General features: G+C 40.4%; 1 protein-coding gene and 1 non-coding gene across 8 annotated transcripts in view; both read right to left on the bottom strand.

Moving 5' to 3' along the window:
• MTR (5-methyltetrahydrofolate-homocysteine methyltransferase) overlaps positions 1-18,961 on the bottom strand; it is a 135,610-nt gene that overhangs the window by 36,035 nt on the left and 80,614 nt on the right. For all 7 annotated transcript variants that reach the window (XM_019953916.2, XM_019953918.2, XM_019953921.2 and 4 more), the window contains 4 exons: positions 11,803-11,892; positions 10,626-10,778; positions 7,485-7,592; positions 6,335-6,435 (listed from right to left, as the gene is read on the bottom strand). In XM_019953916.2, coding sequence (XP_019809475.1) covers positions 6,335-6,435; positions 7,485-7,592; positions 10,626-10,778; positions 11,803-11,892 — 452 coding nt within the window. The remainder of the gene's footprint in view (positions 1-6,334; positions 6,436-7,484; positions 7,593-10,625; positions 10,779-11,802; positions 11,893-18,961) is intronic.
• On the bottom strand, positions 17,903-17,975 carry TRNAE-UUC (transfer RNA glutamic acid (anticodon UUC)). The gene has a single exon. It is a non-coding gene; the product is annotated as a tRNA-Glu (tRNA).

The raw sequence follows: 18,961 nt of genomic DNA, 5'->3' as shown, positions 1-18,961 counted from the left end.
CGGAGCTGTGACTCAAGGAGGGGATGGCTTCCTGGGTCTCAGAGAAAACGGGATTTCAGCCTTGGAAAATGTTCTGTAAACTACTCTATTCTAGATTTAGAGAGTATCAAGGATGTCCATCACTTTGACAATTTAATTTCATCATGAGCATTGGTTATAAAGATGTTTTAAAAATTACAGTGCACATTTTCTTTTGTTTCCTCATGCCAACAATTCTTAAATAACTAAATAGACAAAATGATTTTAAGTTAAAAAAAAAAAAAAGCAATGCTTAAGTACCACTACCTGACATCATAGCAGCTGTTAACAGTGGGTGTTGAACACCAAGGGCAGGAAGGAACATTGTTTCTCATTATATACCTGTTTATATTTAAGTTGGACTTTTTAGCTTGTTATCATAGTACTTAAAAAAAAAAGAAACTAGCACAAAGAGAATCCTCAGAAAGTGGACAATTTCAAATCAATGATGACTCTCTTCAGTCTAGTGGATTAGCGCTAATCCACTAAAAAACATGCCACAGAGGTTGATGAAGGGGCACTGCAGGTTATAACGGGGGTGAGGTGGCCCCTTTCTTTCTCTTTAGCACACTGCACATAGGCCGGTAACTGGGTTTGTTGAACTATGACTAAATACAGCCTATAACACCAAGTGAAAGAGCATATCGCTTTTACATCAAGACAAAGAGGTATGGATTTCAAAGCTGACTGCTTTCAACATTGTATGTTGTATTTTAAGAATTAAAACTCATCAGTATGACGGCAAGAATCATCTCACTCTCAATCCTTTTTCTTGTTTCAGGCGCTCTATCTTTCAGGAACGTGTGCCTGCTTGCTTTGTTGGAGGAAAAATAAGGAGACCTTGTGGTCAGATAGAAATGGAGGAAGGAGAAAGCTGTAGGGAGTGAGCTCAGAGAGGGAGAAGAGGGCATCTTAATGGTGATTACTTAAAATTTCAAAATATTAAGTTTGAGTTTTTTTTAAGAAATCTAAATGGAGCTCTCAGGTAGTCATCTAGATCTGTAAGCCTGCAGCCCAGGTGAGCGATCCAAGCTGGAGATAAAACCTGGGACTTGTTGGCATATTACATGGCGTTAAGAAGTCCTGAGACCATGTGTAAAATATTCAGAAAAATGAATTGCCAAAAGTGGGTAGGGGTTGGAGAGAAGGGGTTGAGGGAAGAGTGGGAAGAGGAGGGGAAGGGGAGAGATCGAGATGACAGGGGAGAGGAACAGAAAAAAAAAATTCATGAGACTGAATGAGATGATCTAAGACTGTCTGTCCAGACCTATTTTAATCAGATCTGACTTATCAAGATCCCCAGGTGGTCAGAAGGTTCACTGAAGTCTGAGAAGCAGTGAGGACAGACGGAGAAGAGGTCCCAGGGTTAAGCCCTGAAGAATCCCCTTTTCGGGGGTCACACAGAGAAGAAGCAATCAGCAAGAGAGGTGACCAGATGTTAGGGAGGTTAAGAAGAGGTCTGGAAACAATGAGCTGGGGGCCTAGAGTATGACGAGTTCAACTTCCAACTTATTAGGCTGCTTTAACAAGTTTTGTTGGGAAACAGTCAAATATATCACTGCTTAGAGGAGCACTTTATAATGTTTTCCATGCATAGAAAATAGTACTTATGGCACTGGGATACAGGAAGGAGGCTACTCGCGACCAGGGTCAACCAATCTAGGACTGGGGCTGTCCTCACTCACACCCTGGAGAAAGAAGGGGATCTGTATGTGGGCACATGTGAGTTGAGAAACTGCTGGCAAGTTCTGAATTAGAACACAGTGTGCTAAGTGCCAGGCAGGAGGCCTTTACAGTGTGCTGTGAGAGGCCATCTAACCTGGACAACAGTTTTAGGAGGATTCCAGGAGGGTACTATCGCCTGAATCTTGAGCAAGTATTAGCCAGGTGAAGGAAAGAAGAGGGCCATCCAGTAGAGACTAGCACAACGAAGGTCTAGAATCATGAACAGCTGGCCCTGGGGAACTCTGGCTGAAGGAAAGGATCCAAAGCCTGGGTCAATCCCATCCCTGCCTGCCGCCACCCTTCCCAACCCCTCCCCATTTTCTCTCCCCTTTACTACAACTCCCTACTTCCCCTGCATACATCTACACCTCCCTTGGCTTTCTCTTGATTTCCCTTCTGCACTCTGAGCTATACCCCATGTCTGTAAGTCTCTTCTTATACACATTCTTTCATTTTGCCACATGAGAGATTAAAGAAAATAAAAATGAATGCTATGGAAATTTCAAACTTTTACATTCATCATTCTAAAGTGGTTATAACAGAGCTGTAAACATGAGCATTTAATTTGGGCTTCTAATTCAGACAAAATATAAGCTGCACCAAATGCCTTAGCAAAGGCATCCAAAACTATTTAAGAATATATACAATTTTGAAAATAAATCTTTTAATAGATTAAGCCCCTTTTACTCTCCAGAAAGAATTAAAAAGTAAAATAAAACTAATTTTTCTTAGGGTGCCTCACATCTGTTAAGTGAGGTTAAAGGCGGCAGTGTCTTCTGATCCTGCAATTCACATGTATCACCACTAGATGGGAGTACTGTACCAGTTTGCAGTCCCAACCAAGATTTCCAACGTGTGGTTAAGCTGTGTGTCAACAGATAAAAGGATAAAGATGTGATAGATGCATACAATGAAACCATTAAGAAACCATAAGAAAGAAAGAAGTCTTTCCACTGAAACAATGGATGGACCCTGAAGGCATTATGCTGAGATAAGATATACAGTGAAAGAAAAATACTGTATGACAGGCTTATATGGGGAGTCTAAAAAGCTGAATGCACAGAAACAGAGTAGAAGAGGTGTTACTAGGGGCTGTAAGGTGGGGAAAACGGGGAGATGTTGGTCAAGGGTACAAACTTCCAGCTGGAAGATGACTAAGTTCTAGGGATCTAATACACAGCACTCTGAACAGAGTTAACAACACTGCATGCTATGAGAGTGTTAACCACAAATAAGAAATGGTAATTATGTGATGGGTTAGCTAACACTATGTGCTGATCATACTGCAAATCAAATCAATGTTTTACATCTTAAGCTTACTCAATGTTGTATGTCAATTCTATTTCAATTAAGCTCCAAAAGCACACACACACACCAGTTGAAAGCATCCAAATAATTATCAAGAGAACCTGTGAGGTGCTAGGAAAGATTAATGTACCCTTGACTTAAATACACTCCTTTTCCTCACTTAGCTGAAAACTCTAGCATTATACAGTTTTAAAGTGTTCCCTTCTTAACCATGTATTATTTACCCATATATTATTTACTAGATATTTATATTAAGAACCATTGATTAACACAAAAATACATCTCAGATAAGTTTCACCAGATCCATATTTTTAAAAGTACTAGATGTATATTTCATTTTAAATTTTGTTATTACATCCTATTTTTTCTTATCCAATTAAACAGGGTGCATTATGTTAAATGAGAAAAGTCTAAATTTGTCTTTTTATATAATAATTATTAGAGTATTCTAAACTCAACTTTATGTATTCAAATATCTGATCAAAATACATTTAAATATTCTAAATTATTTCTAAAGAGGAATTAAACTGGAATATTAATACTAGACATTGCAGTTAAAGTTGCTTAAAACTGGAATAAATATTGAAAGCTAAACTGACACAGTACAGAATCCTGACTTTTGGACTCAGAAGCCCTGAGGATGGCCTGCCGCTTGCTAGCTGTGTAAATGAGAAGTACAATAATTGAGGCAGGCAAAGCAGGATCAAGACCACGAAAAGAAAAAAAGAATGAAGGACAGGAAAAAAAGAAAAAGAAAGACAGAAATCAGGACAAGAATACAAAGGGGAAAAAAAGGAAAAAACAGTTATATAAAAGCAGCACTATATAAATTGTGAAGTGGTAAATAAATGTTAGGCATTAGTAAACTCTAATACCTAAGGTGGACATATCCCCAGATCTATTCAAATTCTCAAATCTGCAAATTCTATCGCATCATCCCCATAAAAAAATGTGCTTTTTCTGTCTAGACAGAACTATCACTTTGAATCCTTTTTACTTCTTTTTTCCCCACAAAGAACTCTTAGCATTTCATGAGATTTACTGACCAGTGACAAAGAGCCGGGAATGAAAAAGTTGTATTAGCATCTGGTACTAGATGGTTTGCTAGACTCACTCAACTAGCTGGGTGATTCACCCAGGCATTAACCTGCAGCACGGATACATAGTCAAAGTATACATTTCACTGCACAAGGCCTATCTCAGGGGCATCTGTCTACTACCTGACATCATAACATTAAACCCATCAGTGTAGAGAGTCCATGTATTATGAGACACAAGACTCAAAGGGGTGTTTGACCCCCAAAGAAAAAAGGTTTGCACATTCACTTATTTTTTACAAAAAGAATAAAGTTTCATCAGAAGATGTTTCTCCAGTTGCCATTATTATGTGAGTGCTCAGTCAGGTCTGACTCTTTGCAACCCCACGGGCGGTAGCCCACCAGGCTCCTCTGTTGATGGAATTTTGTAAGCAAGAATACTAGAGTGGGTTGCCATTTCCTACACCAGGGGATCTTCCTGACCCAGGGATTGAACCCAGGTCTCTTGTGTCTCCTGTATTGGCAGGCAGATTCTTTACCACTATGTCACCTGGGAAGCCAGCAAAAAATAAGCGATCCTTCAGTGTACAAGCCAGAGGAGATGGGTGTGCTGGAGGAAAGCTTTCGGGTTTAATAAGTCGCTTTCACTGATGACATCGGGCTACAGTAGCACCCTGGAGAAATGCCACAGTTCTCCCTGGCCTCTTAAAATGCCTTTACTGGAGGAAGAAACATTACTGGTATGATTCTCTCAGCTACTTACCCATTTTTCATAATACAAAAGGATAAACACAGACGATGATATCTCAAGAATTGCTTTAGAATTGCTTTAGGGAGCTTGCTTACAAATTGCTTTTTTTCAGTAGTTTTTGTCTTATTATCACCATTGAATATGTACCTGGCTTTTTAGCCTGACAAACAGTAAAGTTCCTGAATGGAGAAAAGTCAACTAAATCATCTGGGTGTCTCTGATACAATTCATGGTAAACAGTAGATGATCTATAAACATTTATTGGCTGAAATGAATTTGAACTAATTGAGATGAATGCAAATAGAAATCAACAGCATAGGATTTGAAAAGATGAGACAACAGCAGAAATGTCAAGAGATTTTAGGAAGCCAACACCTTATCAAATATTTATTCCTCATCCAAATACTTATTCTATATGTAAAAATCTTACTGTAACAACCTCCACTGTCTCTCTGGAATATTTATCTTTAAAAAAATAATAAATGTATTCCAAGAAAAATATTCCTTGTTTCCAGGACTAGGAGAGAACGCTCCATCTTTTGATAGTGAACAAGCAGCCAAACAGAAGTGCCTGTAAAGACAGTCAGAGAAGAAGGTGCCACTCTGCCAATGCTCCTTCATCTCCAACCTTCCTTAGCCGCATTTAATTAGCCTTGAACACAGACATGGATGAACAGTTTGAAAGCAGGGAGGGCCTTAGAGGGTGATGGCTGTCTGACAGTGGGAACTCTCTAACCCTGACCCCAAGGGGGCCCAGCCGCAGCTGCAGTTGTTTCTCCTCTCTATAGAGAAAACAGCACATGGAAAGAAGTTCACGCCTCAAAAGGACTGTTGGCTGGATATGGACCAGAGAAGACATTAGTTATATCAGGCTTTTCATTACAAAGAATACGTTGAAATCCGAGCAAAACACACTCTTACTGTGGGTCATGAGCTCTCACACAGAAATAAATTGGCGCTAAATAATTATTCAACTATAATGAGAGATATAAGAAAGGGATTTTACTTGTATACAACATTCAAAAACTAGCTTCATCAATACTAAGAGGCATGCATGGTTCTCTTCTAAGCAAAGGAAAAAGAACGGTCAAAGCCTTCTTATAAAACTCCATTTAGCCAAGGTTTTAATAAGATCTTGGCTTTAAAATCTGGCAGCTTATTGAGAGTAAAAAGGAAATATGGCCATGGGGTGGGGTCCAATGTTTGAGCCTCTGGCCTGAAGTCAATTCCCCAGAAGCCTCTGGGTTGTTTGACCCTGCTTGAATACTGTTTTCTATTCTTTTTGTCCTTACTGAATGTACACCATTAAATAATTGTTAAATTACTTCATTTGAAAAGGTATGTTCAATGTAGAAAATTCAAAAACATGTGAAGAAAAACAACCTCTAACATCCACAGCTCTTCCCTGCCCTTCCCACCCAAGACGTATCACCTGTTAATGCTTTTACTTTAAATAAGAAAGGGGCTCAGGTAAGAAAGGTGGGTCCTAATTTACCTGAAATTATTGCAGCCAAGAACCACTCCAACTATGTTCTTGCCTATGTCGTGTACGTCACCTTTAACAGTAGCCAGCACGATGGTGCCTTGGTAAGGGTCCTGGAGAGGAAGTCAAACAGCTCAGCATTGCTAGGTCACCTGGTTCTCTGGAGCCAGGCAGGTGTTGGCACAGAAAGCAATTCAATACAACCAAGGCAACCCTCAAAGATGGACCCAGAACCCAAGCCTCATGCTCTGTGCAAAGAAGGCTGTAAGCTGCAGCAACCCCCCAGGTGGTTCACTGAGGGGGCTTCAACCCAGATCATGTGTTCCATCATCTCAAAAACAGTTTAAGTTCAAATACAAAACAGTCCCATCACTGAAGATCATATTTGTAACCCCCAAGCCTATCTGACAAATGTTTAGTAAATGTTAGCAGTAAAGGGAGAGGGAGGCTCTGGTGAACTGCATGTGCCCCATTAGAATGGGAAGGACCACAGCAGGCCAGGGCAGGAGGGCTCAGGCTATCTTCTTCAACACCGTTGTTCCATCACAATCTCCTCCCTCAAAAAAAGAAAAAGAAAGAAAAGAAAAAGACATGCAAGGCAAGTGGGATTTTTATGAACACTACCGTCAGAGCCATTCACAAACACAGATAGATTTAAGAATTCAGAATCTTAGGGGCCAAAGCCGACTGAGCTTCACAGGGAGCTAAACAAGGTCAAAAGCTTAACGATTTACTGTGGTGGCACAGCCAACAAGAAGGGAACTAAATCCAGCAGTGGTGCCAAGAACATGACCAGCACACAGAGAATATTCAGGTAAGACGTTTTCCAAAACCAAACGGTATCTCAAGGGCAGGGTCGAGCACACTACCTGCCACGTGTAAGAGCTCTGTAAATAGCTGGTAGATGAATGAACGAACTGGTTTTGTCTTGAAATCATGGCTTTGTTTAGAAAATAATGTTTCTATTAAAAATTTCATAAAGCCACGTTCTATAGAAAATCCTAGGGTATTCTGATACTTGCTAAAAAAGTTGTTTCACTTCTCTGCTTCATCGTCAATGACACAGTCAAGCCCAATGGCTTAGGTCCCTACCCTCCCGCCCAGTAAGAGTATCCAGAGCCAATTCCTCACAAGGTCCACAGGCCCCAACAAAATGACTTGCCTCATCTTCTATTTTGCCAGTAAGCACTTTGGTTTCTTCTCTCTCTTTTTCCATGAAGGGAATAAGGTGACCCACGGCCTTCTTCATGACCCGAGCTGACTTTATAACCTGGGTAAAATATACACAGAGTCAAGCATCTTTACCAAAACACCTGGATGGTTACACATGGTTGCTTGTGAAATTTTAGCATCAATTATCATGCATGTTATGACCTCAGGTCAGCCACCCTTGAGTCCATTTTTGACAGTGGGTGGGTGAGGAATGAGTTCATCATGAGGAAAATTAATCAGTCAGGTACAGAAGAAGAAAAACAAGGCTGGAAATCAAATGTTGCAGTTTCTGTCCTCTGAACTTCTGCATGTTATTTTTTCTCCACCTAGAAGGCCCTCTATCATTTCCTGAAGTTCTGCACATCCTCCAAGTGTCAAGCTTCTCCAAAAGCCCCTTCTCAGCCTTCTCTTCTCAATCCCCAGTGTCACAATTCACTTATAATTAAGGCTTATGCAAAAGGAAAAAGAGCCTTACAGTCTACAGAATTAGAGAAAAATTTTGTAAACATAAATTGGATAAGGGATTAATATCCAAAATATATAAAGAACTAATGCAACTTTATAATAATAATAATAATAATCTGATTAAAAAATGGACAGGAGAACTAAAAAGGTATTTTTCCAAAAAGGATATCAAAGTGGCCAGTAGGCACATGATAAGATGCTCAACATCACAAATTGTCAGGGAGATAACAAATACAAATCACACTAAGATACCACTTCACACATGATAGCTCAGGGCTTCCCTGATAGCTCAGTTGGTAAAGAATCCACCTGCAATGCAGGAGACCCCAGTTCAATTCCTGGGTTGGGAAGATCTGCTGTAGAAGGGATAGGCTACCCACTCCAGTATTCTGGCCTGGAGAATTCCATGGACTGTATAGTCCATGGGGTCACAAAGAGTAGGACATAACTGAGTGACTTTCACTTTCATATGTTAGAATGGTCACCATCAAGAAAACAAAAACCAACAGGTGCTGGTGAGGTTGTGGTGAAAAGGGAACTCTTATGCACTGATGGTGGGAATGGAAAACAATATGGAGGTTCTTAGAAAAATTAAAAATAGGTCTACCACATGATCAAGCAATTCCACTTCTCAGTATAAACCTACAGGAAATGAAAATAGGATTTCAATAGGTTTATCAGAGCATTATTTATAACAGCCAAGACATGAACAACCCAAATGCCCATCAACAGGTGAATGGATAAAAAAGATGTGGTATATATACAGAATGGAGTATCATTCAGCCATGATAAGAGAGGATATTTGGCCATGTGCAAAAAAACGCAGATGGATCTTGAGGACATTATACTAAGCAAGATAAATCAGAAAGAGAAAGATAAGTACTGGATGATCTCACTTATATGCAGAACCTAAAAGAAGTCAAACTGGAAAGAAAAAACAAAACAGAGTGAAACTGTGGTTACCATGGGATAGAGATGGGAGGGTGAGACTGATGATATTTAAGGGTACAAACTTGTAACAAGTAAATAAGCCAAAGGGCTCTAACACACAGTATAATGAATAGACAATCATGTACTATAGTTACATAGTGTGATAAATATTATTTCAATGGCAATCATATTAAAATATGTATCACTGTACACCTTAAATTTACAAAATGTAATATGTCAAATTTGTTAAATAGATAAAAAAGAACAGGGACTTTCATAAAAGTTCACGAATGTATACTAAAATTTATGAGAAGCAGGATGAGAAAACAGGGTATTTGTACAGTCTCAACGTTTCTCCCTACAAAAAAATTTACAGTGGAGAAACATAGAAGACACTCTTAACAAAATGATCAACGTTAACCTCACCAGGCTTCCTGATATGAGAAGGGCACAGCATTACTCTGCGTTATTCTCGCCAAAAATGAGAAAACATCAGGAAAATTCAAACTGAGAGAGAGCCTATCATTTACCAAACTGTACAATACTCTTCAAAAGTCAAGGTCATAACTCGGGAACTGTTCAAGATAAAAGCAATGTGGGACTATGGAACACAAAGAGAAGAGAAGAATAGCAGAAACACTGGTGAAATGTGAATAAGGTCATTAGTTAACATGATTATATCAGTATTAATTTCCTGGTTCTGATAACTACACTCTGATCAAGTGAAAAGGTTAACATTAGGGGAAGAAGTTGAGGGGGATACATGATCACTTAAACTGCATCTGCAACTTGCAAGTCTAAAGTTTACTCAAACATAAGAAGTTAAAACAATAAGTTGACATCATGAAAAAAAAAGACTGTGAAACTATCCCAGACTTGGGGAGACTAATGCAGGACAACTGAATGTTCCCTGAGTGTGGTGGTGGTTTCACAGGTACAGACATGTTAAAGCTTATCAAACTGCATCCTTTAAACATGCACATTTTATTGCATGTGAATTATAAAACAGTAAATCTATAAGAAAAGATAAATGCTATGAAGGAAAATGGGGAATGGACGATGAATAATTAAATACAGAATAAATTTTAAAAATCAATTATACTTCAATTTTAAAAAGTTAAAGAAAAAAAAAAAAAGAACAGGGATTTTTTGTTTTTTGTATGCCTCACAGACCTGAACCCAGAAGTCTCAAAAAGTGCCAGTGTTAATCAATGTGGTCGGTAGCTGCTGTAAATCAAAATAAGAGTAAGACTACTGGTTTTACTTGAAACATATTATTTAATGCATGTCATTATTTAAAATGGTAATGATCTTTTCAAAATATTCATCCTTAAGGATGAACACTGGCTGGTCAAATCAAATCTTAACATGATTGACTTTACACTAGTCTTGGGTTTTATTTTAATTTGAGGGGTCGGGGGAGAGACTTGTGCTGGGGTAAGAGATGGTACAGAAGCCCAGAACATGAAGACTAATGCTGGGAATGTCCAGATGACCTCTAACATCCACATCACCCTAGATGGACTTTTCAGACTATGCCTAAAAGTGAATTCAGACAAAGAATGAACAGAATCACACCTCAATGCCCCTGGGCTTTCATCAAAATTAAACCAGAGAAACAGACTCAAATTTACTATTTATTAAAAGATAAAGGCTCTTTCCTTCAATTGTGAAACTTTTTCCCCCATTTGCCAACCTGAGGTAGAAACATTTTTCCAGCTCCAAAAAGATCACCAACAATTTTCATGCCATTCATCAGCGGCCCTTCAATTATATTCAGAGGTCGGGGATATTTTTCCTGGTTTAACCTGGCTTCCTCAGTATCTTCAATAATATATTTTTCAATGCCCTACAGAAAAAAACAAAAAATTAGGGAAAATTCACAGGATATATTGGCTTAAGTTCAAACATCCAACAACAAATAAATAGTTAAGAGTGTGGGTTTTGGAATCAGACTGCATGTGTTCAAATCCTGGCTCTTATCACTAATTTAGACAACTTATTAAGCATCAGGTTCCTCATTTAATAATCATACAATACCAACCTCACATGGTTATTTTGAGGATTAAATGTGTAAAATGTAAAGTGCCTAGATGGCTTTATTGACAGAAAGCATTTTATTGATATAAAGTGAAAAATTAGTGACAGAAGGAGTACTAATAAATTCAAATTCATAATAAAATACACTTTTTATCCTAGTGGTTTACCAGATTACATGTAAACAAATATCTCCTGTGAAATCACTGTTTTCCCACTGACAGGGCTGGGTGCAGGGAGGACCCAGCCTTCACTGATCAAGCCCTAATCCTCCAGTGCCCCCAGTTCAAGGATCCAAACTAGTTCTACAACCTGAAGTAGGTGAATCTCAAAAGTTCCAAGAAATTAAAAGTTAAATTCTAGAGACCAAAACAAACAAACAAACAAACAAAACAAAACCCTGAAATTTCCAGACTCACAAATGAAGAAACCGAAGCCAAGAGATTATCTATCTGGACTAAAAGTCTAACTACAGCAGAAGAGCCAGAACTCATTTGTTGATCAAGAGACAGCCAGATGGTCTAGAACAGCACTTCTCACCTTGGGCACTACTGACAGTTGCACTGAATAATTCTCTGTGGTGCAGGCCTCTACTGTGCAGTATAGCATGTTCACCAGCATCCCTGGTCACATGCCAGTAAAAACCTCCCACTCCAGTCAGAACAACCTAAAATATCTCCAGATACTGCCTAATGTTCTAGACATAGAGGTGGGATGGAGGGCAAATCACTCAGGAGTAGTCCAGGGAATCTCCTTCATCAGCTGCTGCCAGCACCTCTCCTCCAGCCATGCCATCAGCCACCAGGACCAGCACCCAGCCTCCGGCCCACACTCACCTTCACAAGAGCGTACTCAAGGCGTTCTTCGAGAGGGCCATTCCTCCACTCATCAGTCTGGATGACTTTCTTCCCTCCTTTGCCCTGAGTCTGGATTGAAATGTGAATAGAGAGATGGTACAACAGGTCACTTTCTCAGCTAGTTGGCAGAAAAAAACTATGTCTTATTCTTCCCTTATGTTTCAAGGCCCTAGTACAGTGCCGGCATGAATAAAATCTTTGGAAAATGCTTGAGGTAAGGAGAGAGGGAAATAGCAACCTACTCCAGTACTCTTGCCTGGAAAATCCCACGGACGGAGGAGCCTGATAGGCTACAGTCCATGGGGTTGCAGAGTCAGACATGACTGAGCGACTTCACTTCACTTCAAGGAGAGACGAAAAGAGAGAAATCTTATAGGTTTTGAACTTTTATTTAAAAATTTTCTCCTTTCCAGTTTTATTGAAGTATAATTGACATACAGTGCTATACAAATTTCAGGTGTACAGCATAAAGAGCTGATTTATGTACAAATGAAATGATTACTACAGTAAGTTTAATGTATACCCATCAGTATGAAAAAGCAAAGAGATAGGACACCGATAAATGAACTCCCCAGGTCGGTAGGTGCCCATATGCCACTGGAGATCAGTGGAGAAATTACTCCAGAAAGAGTGAAGAGATGGAGCCAAAGCAAAAACAACATCCAGTTACGCATGTGACTGGTGATAGAACCAAGTTCTGATGCTGTAAAGAGCAATATTGCATAGGAACCTGGAATGTTAGGTGCATGAATCAAGGTAAATTGGAAGTGGTCAAACAGGAGATGGCAAGAGGAACATCAACATTTTAGGAATCAGTGAACTAAAATGGACTGGAATGGGTGAATTTAACTCAGATGACCATTATATCTACTACTGTGGGCAAGAATCCCTTAGAAGAAATGGAGTAGCCCTCAGAGTCAACAAGAGTCTGAAATGTACTACTTGGGTGCAATCTCAAAAATGACAGAATGATCTCTGTTCGTTTCCAAGGCAAACCATTCAACATCACGGTAATCCAAGTCTATGCCTCGACTGTAATGCTGAAGAAGCCGAAGTTGAACAGTTCTATGAAGACCTACAAGACCTTCTAGAATTAACATCCCCAAAAGATGTCCTCTTCATTATAGGGGACTGGAAGGCAAAAGTAGGAAGTCAAGAGATACCTGGACTAAAAGGCAAATTTGGCCTTGGAGTACAAAATGAAGCAGGCAAAGGCTAACAGACTTTTGCCAAAAGAACGCACTGGTCATAGCAAACACCCTCTTCCAACAACACAAGAGAAGACTCTACACAAGGACATCACCAGATGGTCAATACCGAAATCAGATTGATTATATTCTTTGCAGCCAAAGACGGAGAAGCTCTATACAGTCAGCAAAAACAAGACTGAGAGTTGACTGTAGCTCTGGTCATCAACTCTTTGTTGCCAAATTCAGACTTAAATTGAAGAAAGTAGGGAAAACCAGTAGATAATTCAGGTCTGACCTAAATCAAATCCCTTACGATTATATAGTGGAAGTGACAAATAGATTCAAGGGATTAGATCTGATAGAGTGCCTGAAGAACTATGGATGGAGGTTCATGACATTGTTCAGGAAGCAGTGATCAACACCATCCCCAAGAAAAAGAAATACAAAAAGGCAAAATGGTTGTCTGAGCAGGCCTTACAAATAGCTGAGAAAAGAAGAGATGCAAAAGGCAAAGGACAAAAGGAAAGATATACCCATTTGGATGCAGAGTTCCAAAGAATAGCAAGAAGAGATAAAAAAAAAAAAAAAAGCCTTCCTCAGTGATCAGTGCAAAGAAACAGAGGAAACCAAAAGAATGGGAAAGACTAGAGATCTCTTCAAGAAAATTAGAGATACCAAGGGAACATTTCATGCAAAGATGGGCTCAATAAAGGACAGAAATGGTATGGACCTAACAGAAGCAGAAGATATTAAAAAGAGGTGGCAAGAATACACAGAAGAACTGTACAAAAAAGATCTTCACGACCCAGATAATCACGATGGTGTGATCACTCACCTAAAGCCAGACATCCTGGAATGTGAAGTCAAGTGGACCTTAGGGAGCATCGCTACAAACAAAGCTAGTGGAGGTGATGGAATAGTTGAGCTATTTCAAATCCTGAAAGATGATGCTGTGAAAGTGCTGCACTCAATACACCAGCAAATTTGGAAAACTCAGCAGTAGCCACGGCACTGGAAAAGGTCAGCTTTCATTCCAATCCCAAAGAAAGGCAATGCCAAAGAATACTCAAACTACCTCACAACTGCACTCAGCAAAGTAATGCTCCAAATTCTCCAAACCAGGCTTAAACAGTATGTGAACTGTGAACTTCCAGATGTTCACGCTGGATTTAAAAAAGGCAGAGGAGCCAGAGATCAAATTGCCAACATCCGTTGGATCATCAAAAAAGCAAGAGAGTTCCAGAAAAACATCTACTTCTGCTTTGTTGACTATGCCAAAGCCTTTGACCATGTGGATCACAACAAACTGTGGAAAATTCTTAAAGAGATGGGAATACCAAACCGCCTTACCTGCCTCCTGAGAAACCTGTATGCAGGTCAAGAAGCAACAGTTAGAACTGAACATGGAACAATAGACTGGTTCCAAATCAGGAAAGGAGTATGTCAAGGCTGTATATTGTCACCCTGCTTATTTAACTTATATGCAGAATACATCATGAGAAACGCTGGACTGGATGAAGCATAAGCTGGAATCAGGACTGCTGGGAGAATTATCAATAACCTCAGATATGCAGATGTCACCACCCTTATGGCAGAAAGCGAAGAAAAACTAAAGAGCGTCTTGATGAAAGTGAAAGAGGAGAGTGAAAAAGTTGGCTTAAAGCTCAATATTCAGAAAACTAAGATTATGGCATCTTGTCCCATCACTTCATGGCAAATAGATGGTTAAACAGTGGAAACAGTAACAGACTTTATTTTTTTGGGCTCCAAAATCACTGCAGATGGTGACTGCAGCCATGAAATTAAAAGACACTTGCTCCTTGGAAGAAAAGTTATGAACAACCTAGACAGCATATTAAAAAGCAGAGACATTACTTTGCAAACAAAGGTCCATTTAGTCAAAGCTATGGTTCTTCCAGTAGTCATGTATGGCTGTGAGAGTTGGACTATAAAGAAAGCTGAGCACAGAAGAAATGATGTTTTTGAACTGTGGTGTTGGAGAAGACTCTTGAGAGTCCCTTGGACTGCAAGGAGATCCAACCAGTCCATCCTAAAGGATATCAGCCCTAAATATTCATTGGAAGGACTAATGCTGAAGTTGAAACTCCAACACTTGGGCCACCTGATGTGAAGAACTGACCCATTTGAAAAGATCCTGATACTGGGAAAGATTGAAGGTGGGAGGAGAAGGGGACAAGAGAGGATGAGATTGTTGGATGGCATCACTAACTCGATGGACAAGAGTGTGAGTAAACTCTGGGAGTTGGTGATGGACAGGGAGGCCTGGTGTGCTGCAGTCATGGGGTCACAAAGAGTTGGACACAACTGAGTGCCTGAACTGATATCCATCATCTCATATAGGCAGAGAATAAAATAGAAAAAACATTTTTTTTCTTGTGATGAGAACTCCTGAGTTTTCTAACATCTGTCATATATATTATACACCAGTGTCAATGATATTTATCACATTGTACATTAAACCCCTAGTAATTATGCATCTTAAGAGGAATTCCCTTCATCCAATTTTCCCTCCTGTTAGCCCCTGCCTCTGGTAACTTCAAATCTGATCTCTTTTCCTATGAGTTTTGGGTTTTTTTTTTTTAAAGCATAATCGACCTATAATTTTAGTTCCTGGTACACAGTATAGTGATTCAATATTTCTATAATTATAAAATGATCCTCACTAGGATTTGAATGTTCAGTAGAGAGACTGAGTGAGACTCCATTTTTTTTTTTTCCTTTTCTTCTTTCCTAAAAGATAGCATCTTGGGACTAAAGATTTCCCGGACAGTAAGGAAAGCTAAAGCTGATATCTGATGAGCTTTTAAAGTTCTCACATAGCACCATCACTACCCAGATATGTGAAGCATCTGTAACAAAGCATCTCTAAGAAATTGTCTTAGAGGTGGGCACACTGTGAGGTACAAGACATAGACCGTGCTCTCAAGGACTTTGCCGTATCATAAGGTAGATGGAAATACACAGAGAAAGGTAAGCTACAAGAGAAAGCCTGTGCCAAGGGCTGAATGAGAAGATGACAGAGAAGGCAACGGCACCCCACTCCAGTACTCTTGTCTGGAAAATCTCATGGATGGAGGAGCCTGGAAGGCTGCAGTCCAGGGGGTCAGTAAGAGTCGGGCACGACTGAGCGACTTCACTTTCACCTTTCACTTTTATGCATTGGAGAAGGAAATGGCAACCCGCTCCAGTGTTCTTGCCTGGAGAATCCCAGGGACTGGGGAGCCTGGTGGGCTGCCGTCTATGGGGTCGCACAAAGTCGGACATGACTGAAGCGTCTTAGCAGCAGCAGCAGCAAGGTAGATGGAAATACACAGAGAAAGGTAAGCTACAAGAGAAAGCCTGTGCCAAGTGCTGAATGAGAAGATGACACAGACAAGGCTAGGAATTTTGAGGACAGAGTGATCATCACAAACTGGAGTGGTGAAGAGAGACTTTGAAGAAGCTGACAGATTCAGCAAAGGGACAAAATCGTGATGATCCTGGGATGGAAGGTGAATTGCTTATCTGTTTCTTCCATCTCAAGTGATGTCACTCGCTGCCCAAATCTGAAATCTAAGTATCACTCTTGACTCTCCATCCAGTCTTCGCATTCAATTAGTTACCTAGCCCTAAAAATTACACCGCCTCAATATTTTGTTCTCCTCTGCTTCCACTTTCATAGTTCAAGCATCTAACTGGTCTCCACAGCCCAGGATCACCCTGGCCCCAATGCGTCTTCCACACTGTAGCCAGAGGGGCCTTTCCAAAACACAAACCTGATCAAACTGCCCCCATGGGAAGATTCACTGTATGCTCCCTGCTGCTGCCAAGTCGCTTCAGTCGTGTCTGACTCTGTGCGACCCCAGAGACGGCAGCCCACCAGGCTCCCCCATCCCTGGGATTCTCAGGCAAGAACACTGGAGTGGGTTGCCATTTCCTTGTCCAATACATGAAAGTGAAAAGTGAAAGTGAAGTTGCTCAGTCGTGTCCAGCTCTTAGCGACCCCATGGACTGCAGCCTACCAGGCTCCTCTGCCCATGGGATTTTCCAGGCAAGAGTACTGGAGTGGGTTGCCACTGCCTTCTCCATATTGCTCTGCAAATGTTGTATTGATTCCTTTTCATGCTGGACAATGTCTGAACCAATTGTCTCCTAGCTTCATTTTCTGCCATTCCTGAAGAACTCAGCCTATCCTGAACATCTCAATTCCTTATGTTCTCCATCATCTCTCTCATCCTTGGCCCTTTACATCCACTCATCTGACAGTATTTTCTTTAGCACCTACCAGAATACCAGGCCACAGCTAGATGCAGACACTCCTCCTCTGGCAGAGAATACCAGTACTGTACCCCAACCCCAAACTTTAGCCTGGCTAACTCCTGTTGAGCTCTCAGGTCCCCCCTAACCCATCACTCTGGGAGGCTTTTCCTGACCACCTCTACCTTTGGGTTCAGTGGCCCTCCCAAGCAGCCTACAGCATCCTGTACATGCCTTATCACAGCATCTCCCCACCACACTGGATGACAACTGCCCCTACATACTTGTGCACATCTCACTGCACTGCAGGCTCTATAGGGGCATGCCTCTCTTATCAGTTAGATCCTCTAAGTTCAGAAAGGACAAAGCAGAAAACAAAACATGGGTAAATATTAGCTGAATGATTTAAAGCTGAATGAGAACCGATTTCCCAGAGCAACGTTTGTGCAGGATAGTAGAGGCCAAGCCAAAGAGTGCTAGGAACCCACGCTATGGAGTTTGGATTTAACCTTCCAGGCAACTGTGGCAAGGGTGCAGGTGGGGGAATGACAAGAATTCTGAAGCTTCAGAGTAACATTCCAAGTAGTATTTTCTCGCCGGGGAAGTGAGACACACGGCTTGTGGGATCTTAGTTCCCCAACCAGGGATTGAACCTGGGCCCTTTGCACTGAAAGTGCCAAGTCCTAACCACTGGACCACCAGGGAATTCCCACCAAAGTAGTATTTTTAAGAGAACCCTAGAAAGGGGAGAATGTTTTAGTAGTTCATGATGAAAGCCTGCACTACAGTGGTAGGAACAGGAAGAGAAGGAAAGGACAAACATAAAAGTATTAATGGACAGCATGGAAGGAGGAGGACTGGGAGGAACTCCAGGATTGAGGGCTGGGGTGGTAACTGATCACACAGGGCACTCTCATATGCAAAGAGACTAATGCTGCTCTCATATGACAAAAAAACCTTAAAGAAGATGGCAATTAAAAAATGTAGAGCAATCTTGAGAAAGAAGAATGGAACTGGAGGAATCAACCTGCCTGACTTCAGGCTCTACTACAAAGCCACAGTTATCAAGACAGTATGGTACTGGCACAAAGACAGAAATATAGATCAATGGAACAAAATGGAAAGCCCAGAGATAAATCCATGCACCTACAGACACCTTATCTTCGACAAAGGAGGCAAGAATATACAGTGGAGAAAAGACAATCTCTTTAACAAGTGGTGCTGGGAAAACTGGTCAACAACTTGTAAAAGAATGAAACTAGAACACTTTCTAACACCATACACAAAAATAAACTCAAAATGGATTAAAGATCTAAACATAAGACCAGAAACTATAAAACTCCTAGAGGAGAACATAGGCAAAACACTCTCCGACATATATCACAGCAGGATCCTCTATGACCCACCTCCCAGAATATTGGAAATAAAAGCAAAAATAAACAAATGGGACCTAATTAAAATTAAAAGCTTCTGCACAACAAAAGAAACTATAAGCAAGGTGAAGACAGCCTTCAGAATGGGAGAAAATAATAGCAAATGAAGCAACTGACAAACAACTAATCTCAAAAATATACAAGCAACTCCAATCAAAATAAACAACCCAATCAAAAAATGGACCAAAGAACTAAACAGACATTTCTCCAAAGAAGACATACAGATGGCTAACAAACACATGAAAAGATGCTCAACAT

Source organism: Bos indicus, chromosome 28 (assembly GCF_029378745.1).
Source record: "Bos indicus isolate NIAB-ARS_2022 breed Sahiwal x Tharparkar chromosome 28, NIAB-ARS_B.indTharparkar_mat_pri_1.0, whole genome shotgun sequence".
In the NCBI taxonomy this organism is placed as follows: Eukaryota; Metazoa; Chordata; class Mammalia; order Artiodactyla; family Bovidae; genus Bos; species Bos indicus.
The sequence above is the reverse complement of the archived record's forward strand: the minus strand, read 5'-3'. Positions and strand labels throughout refer to the sequence as shown.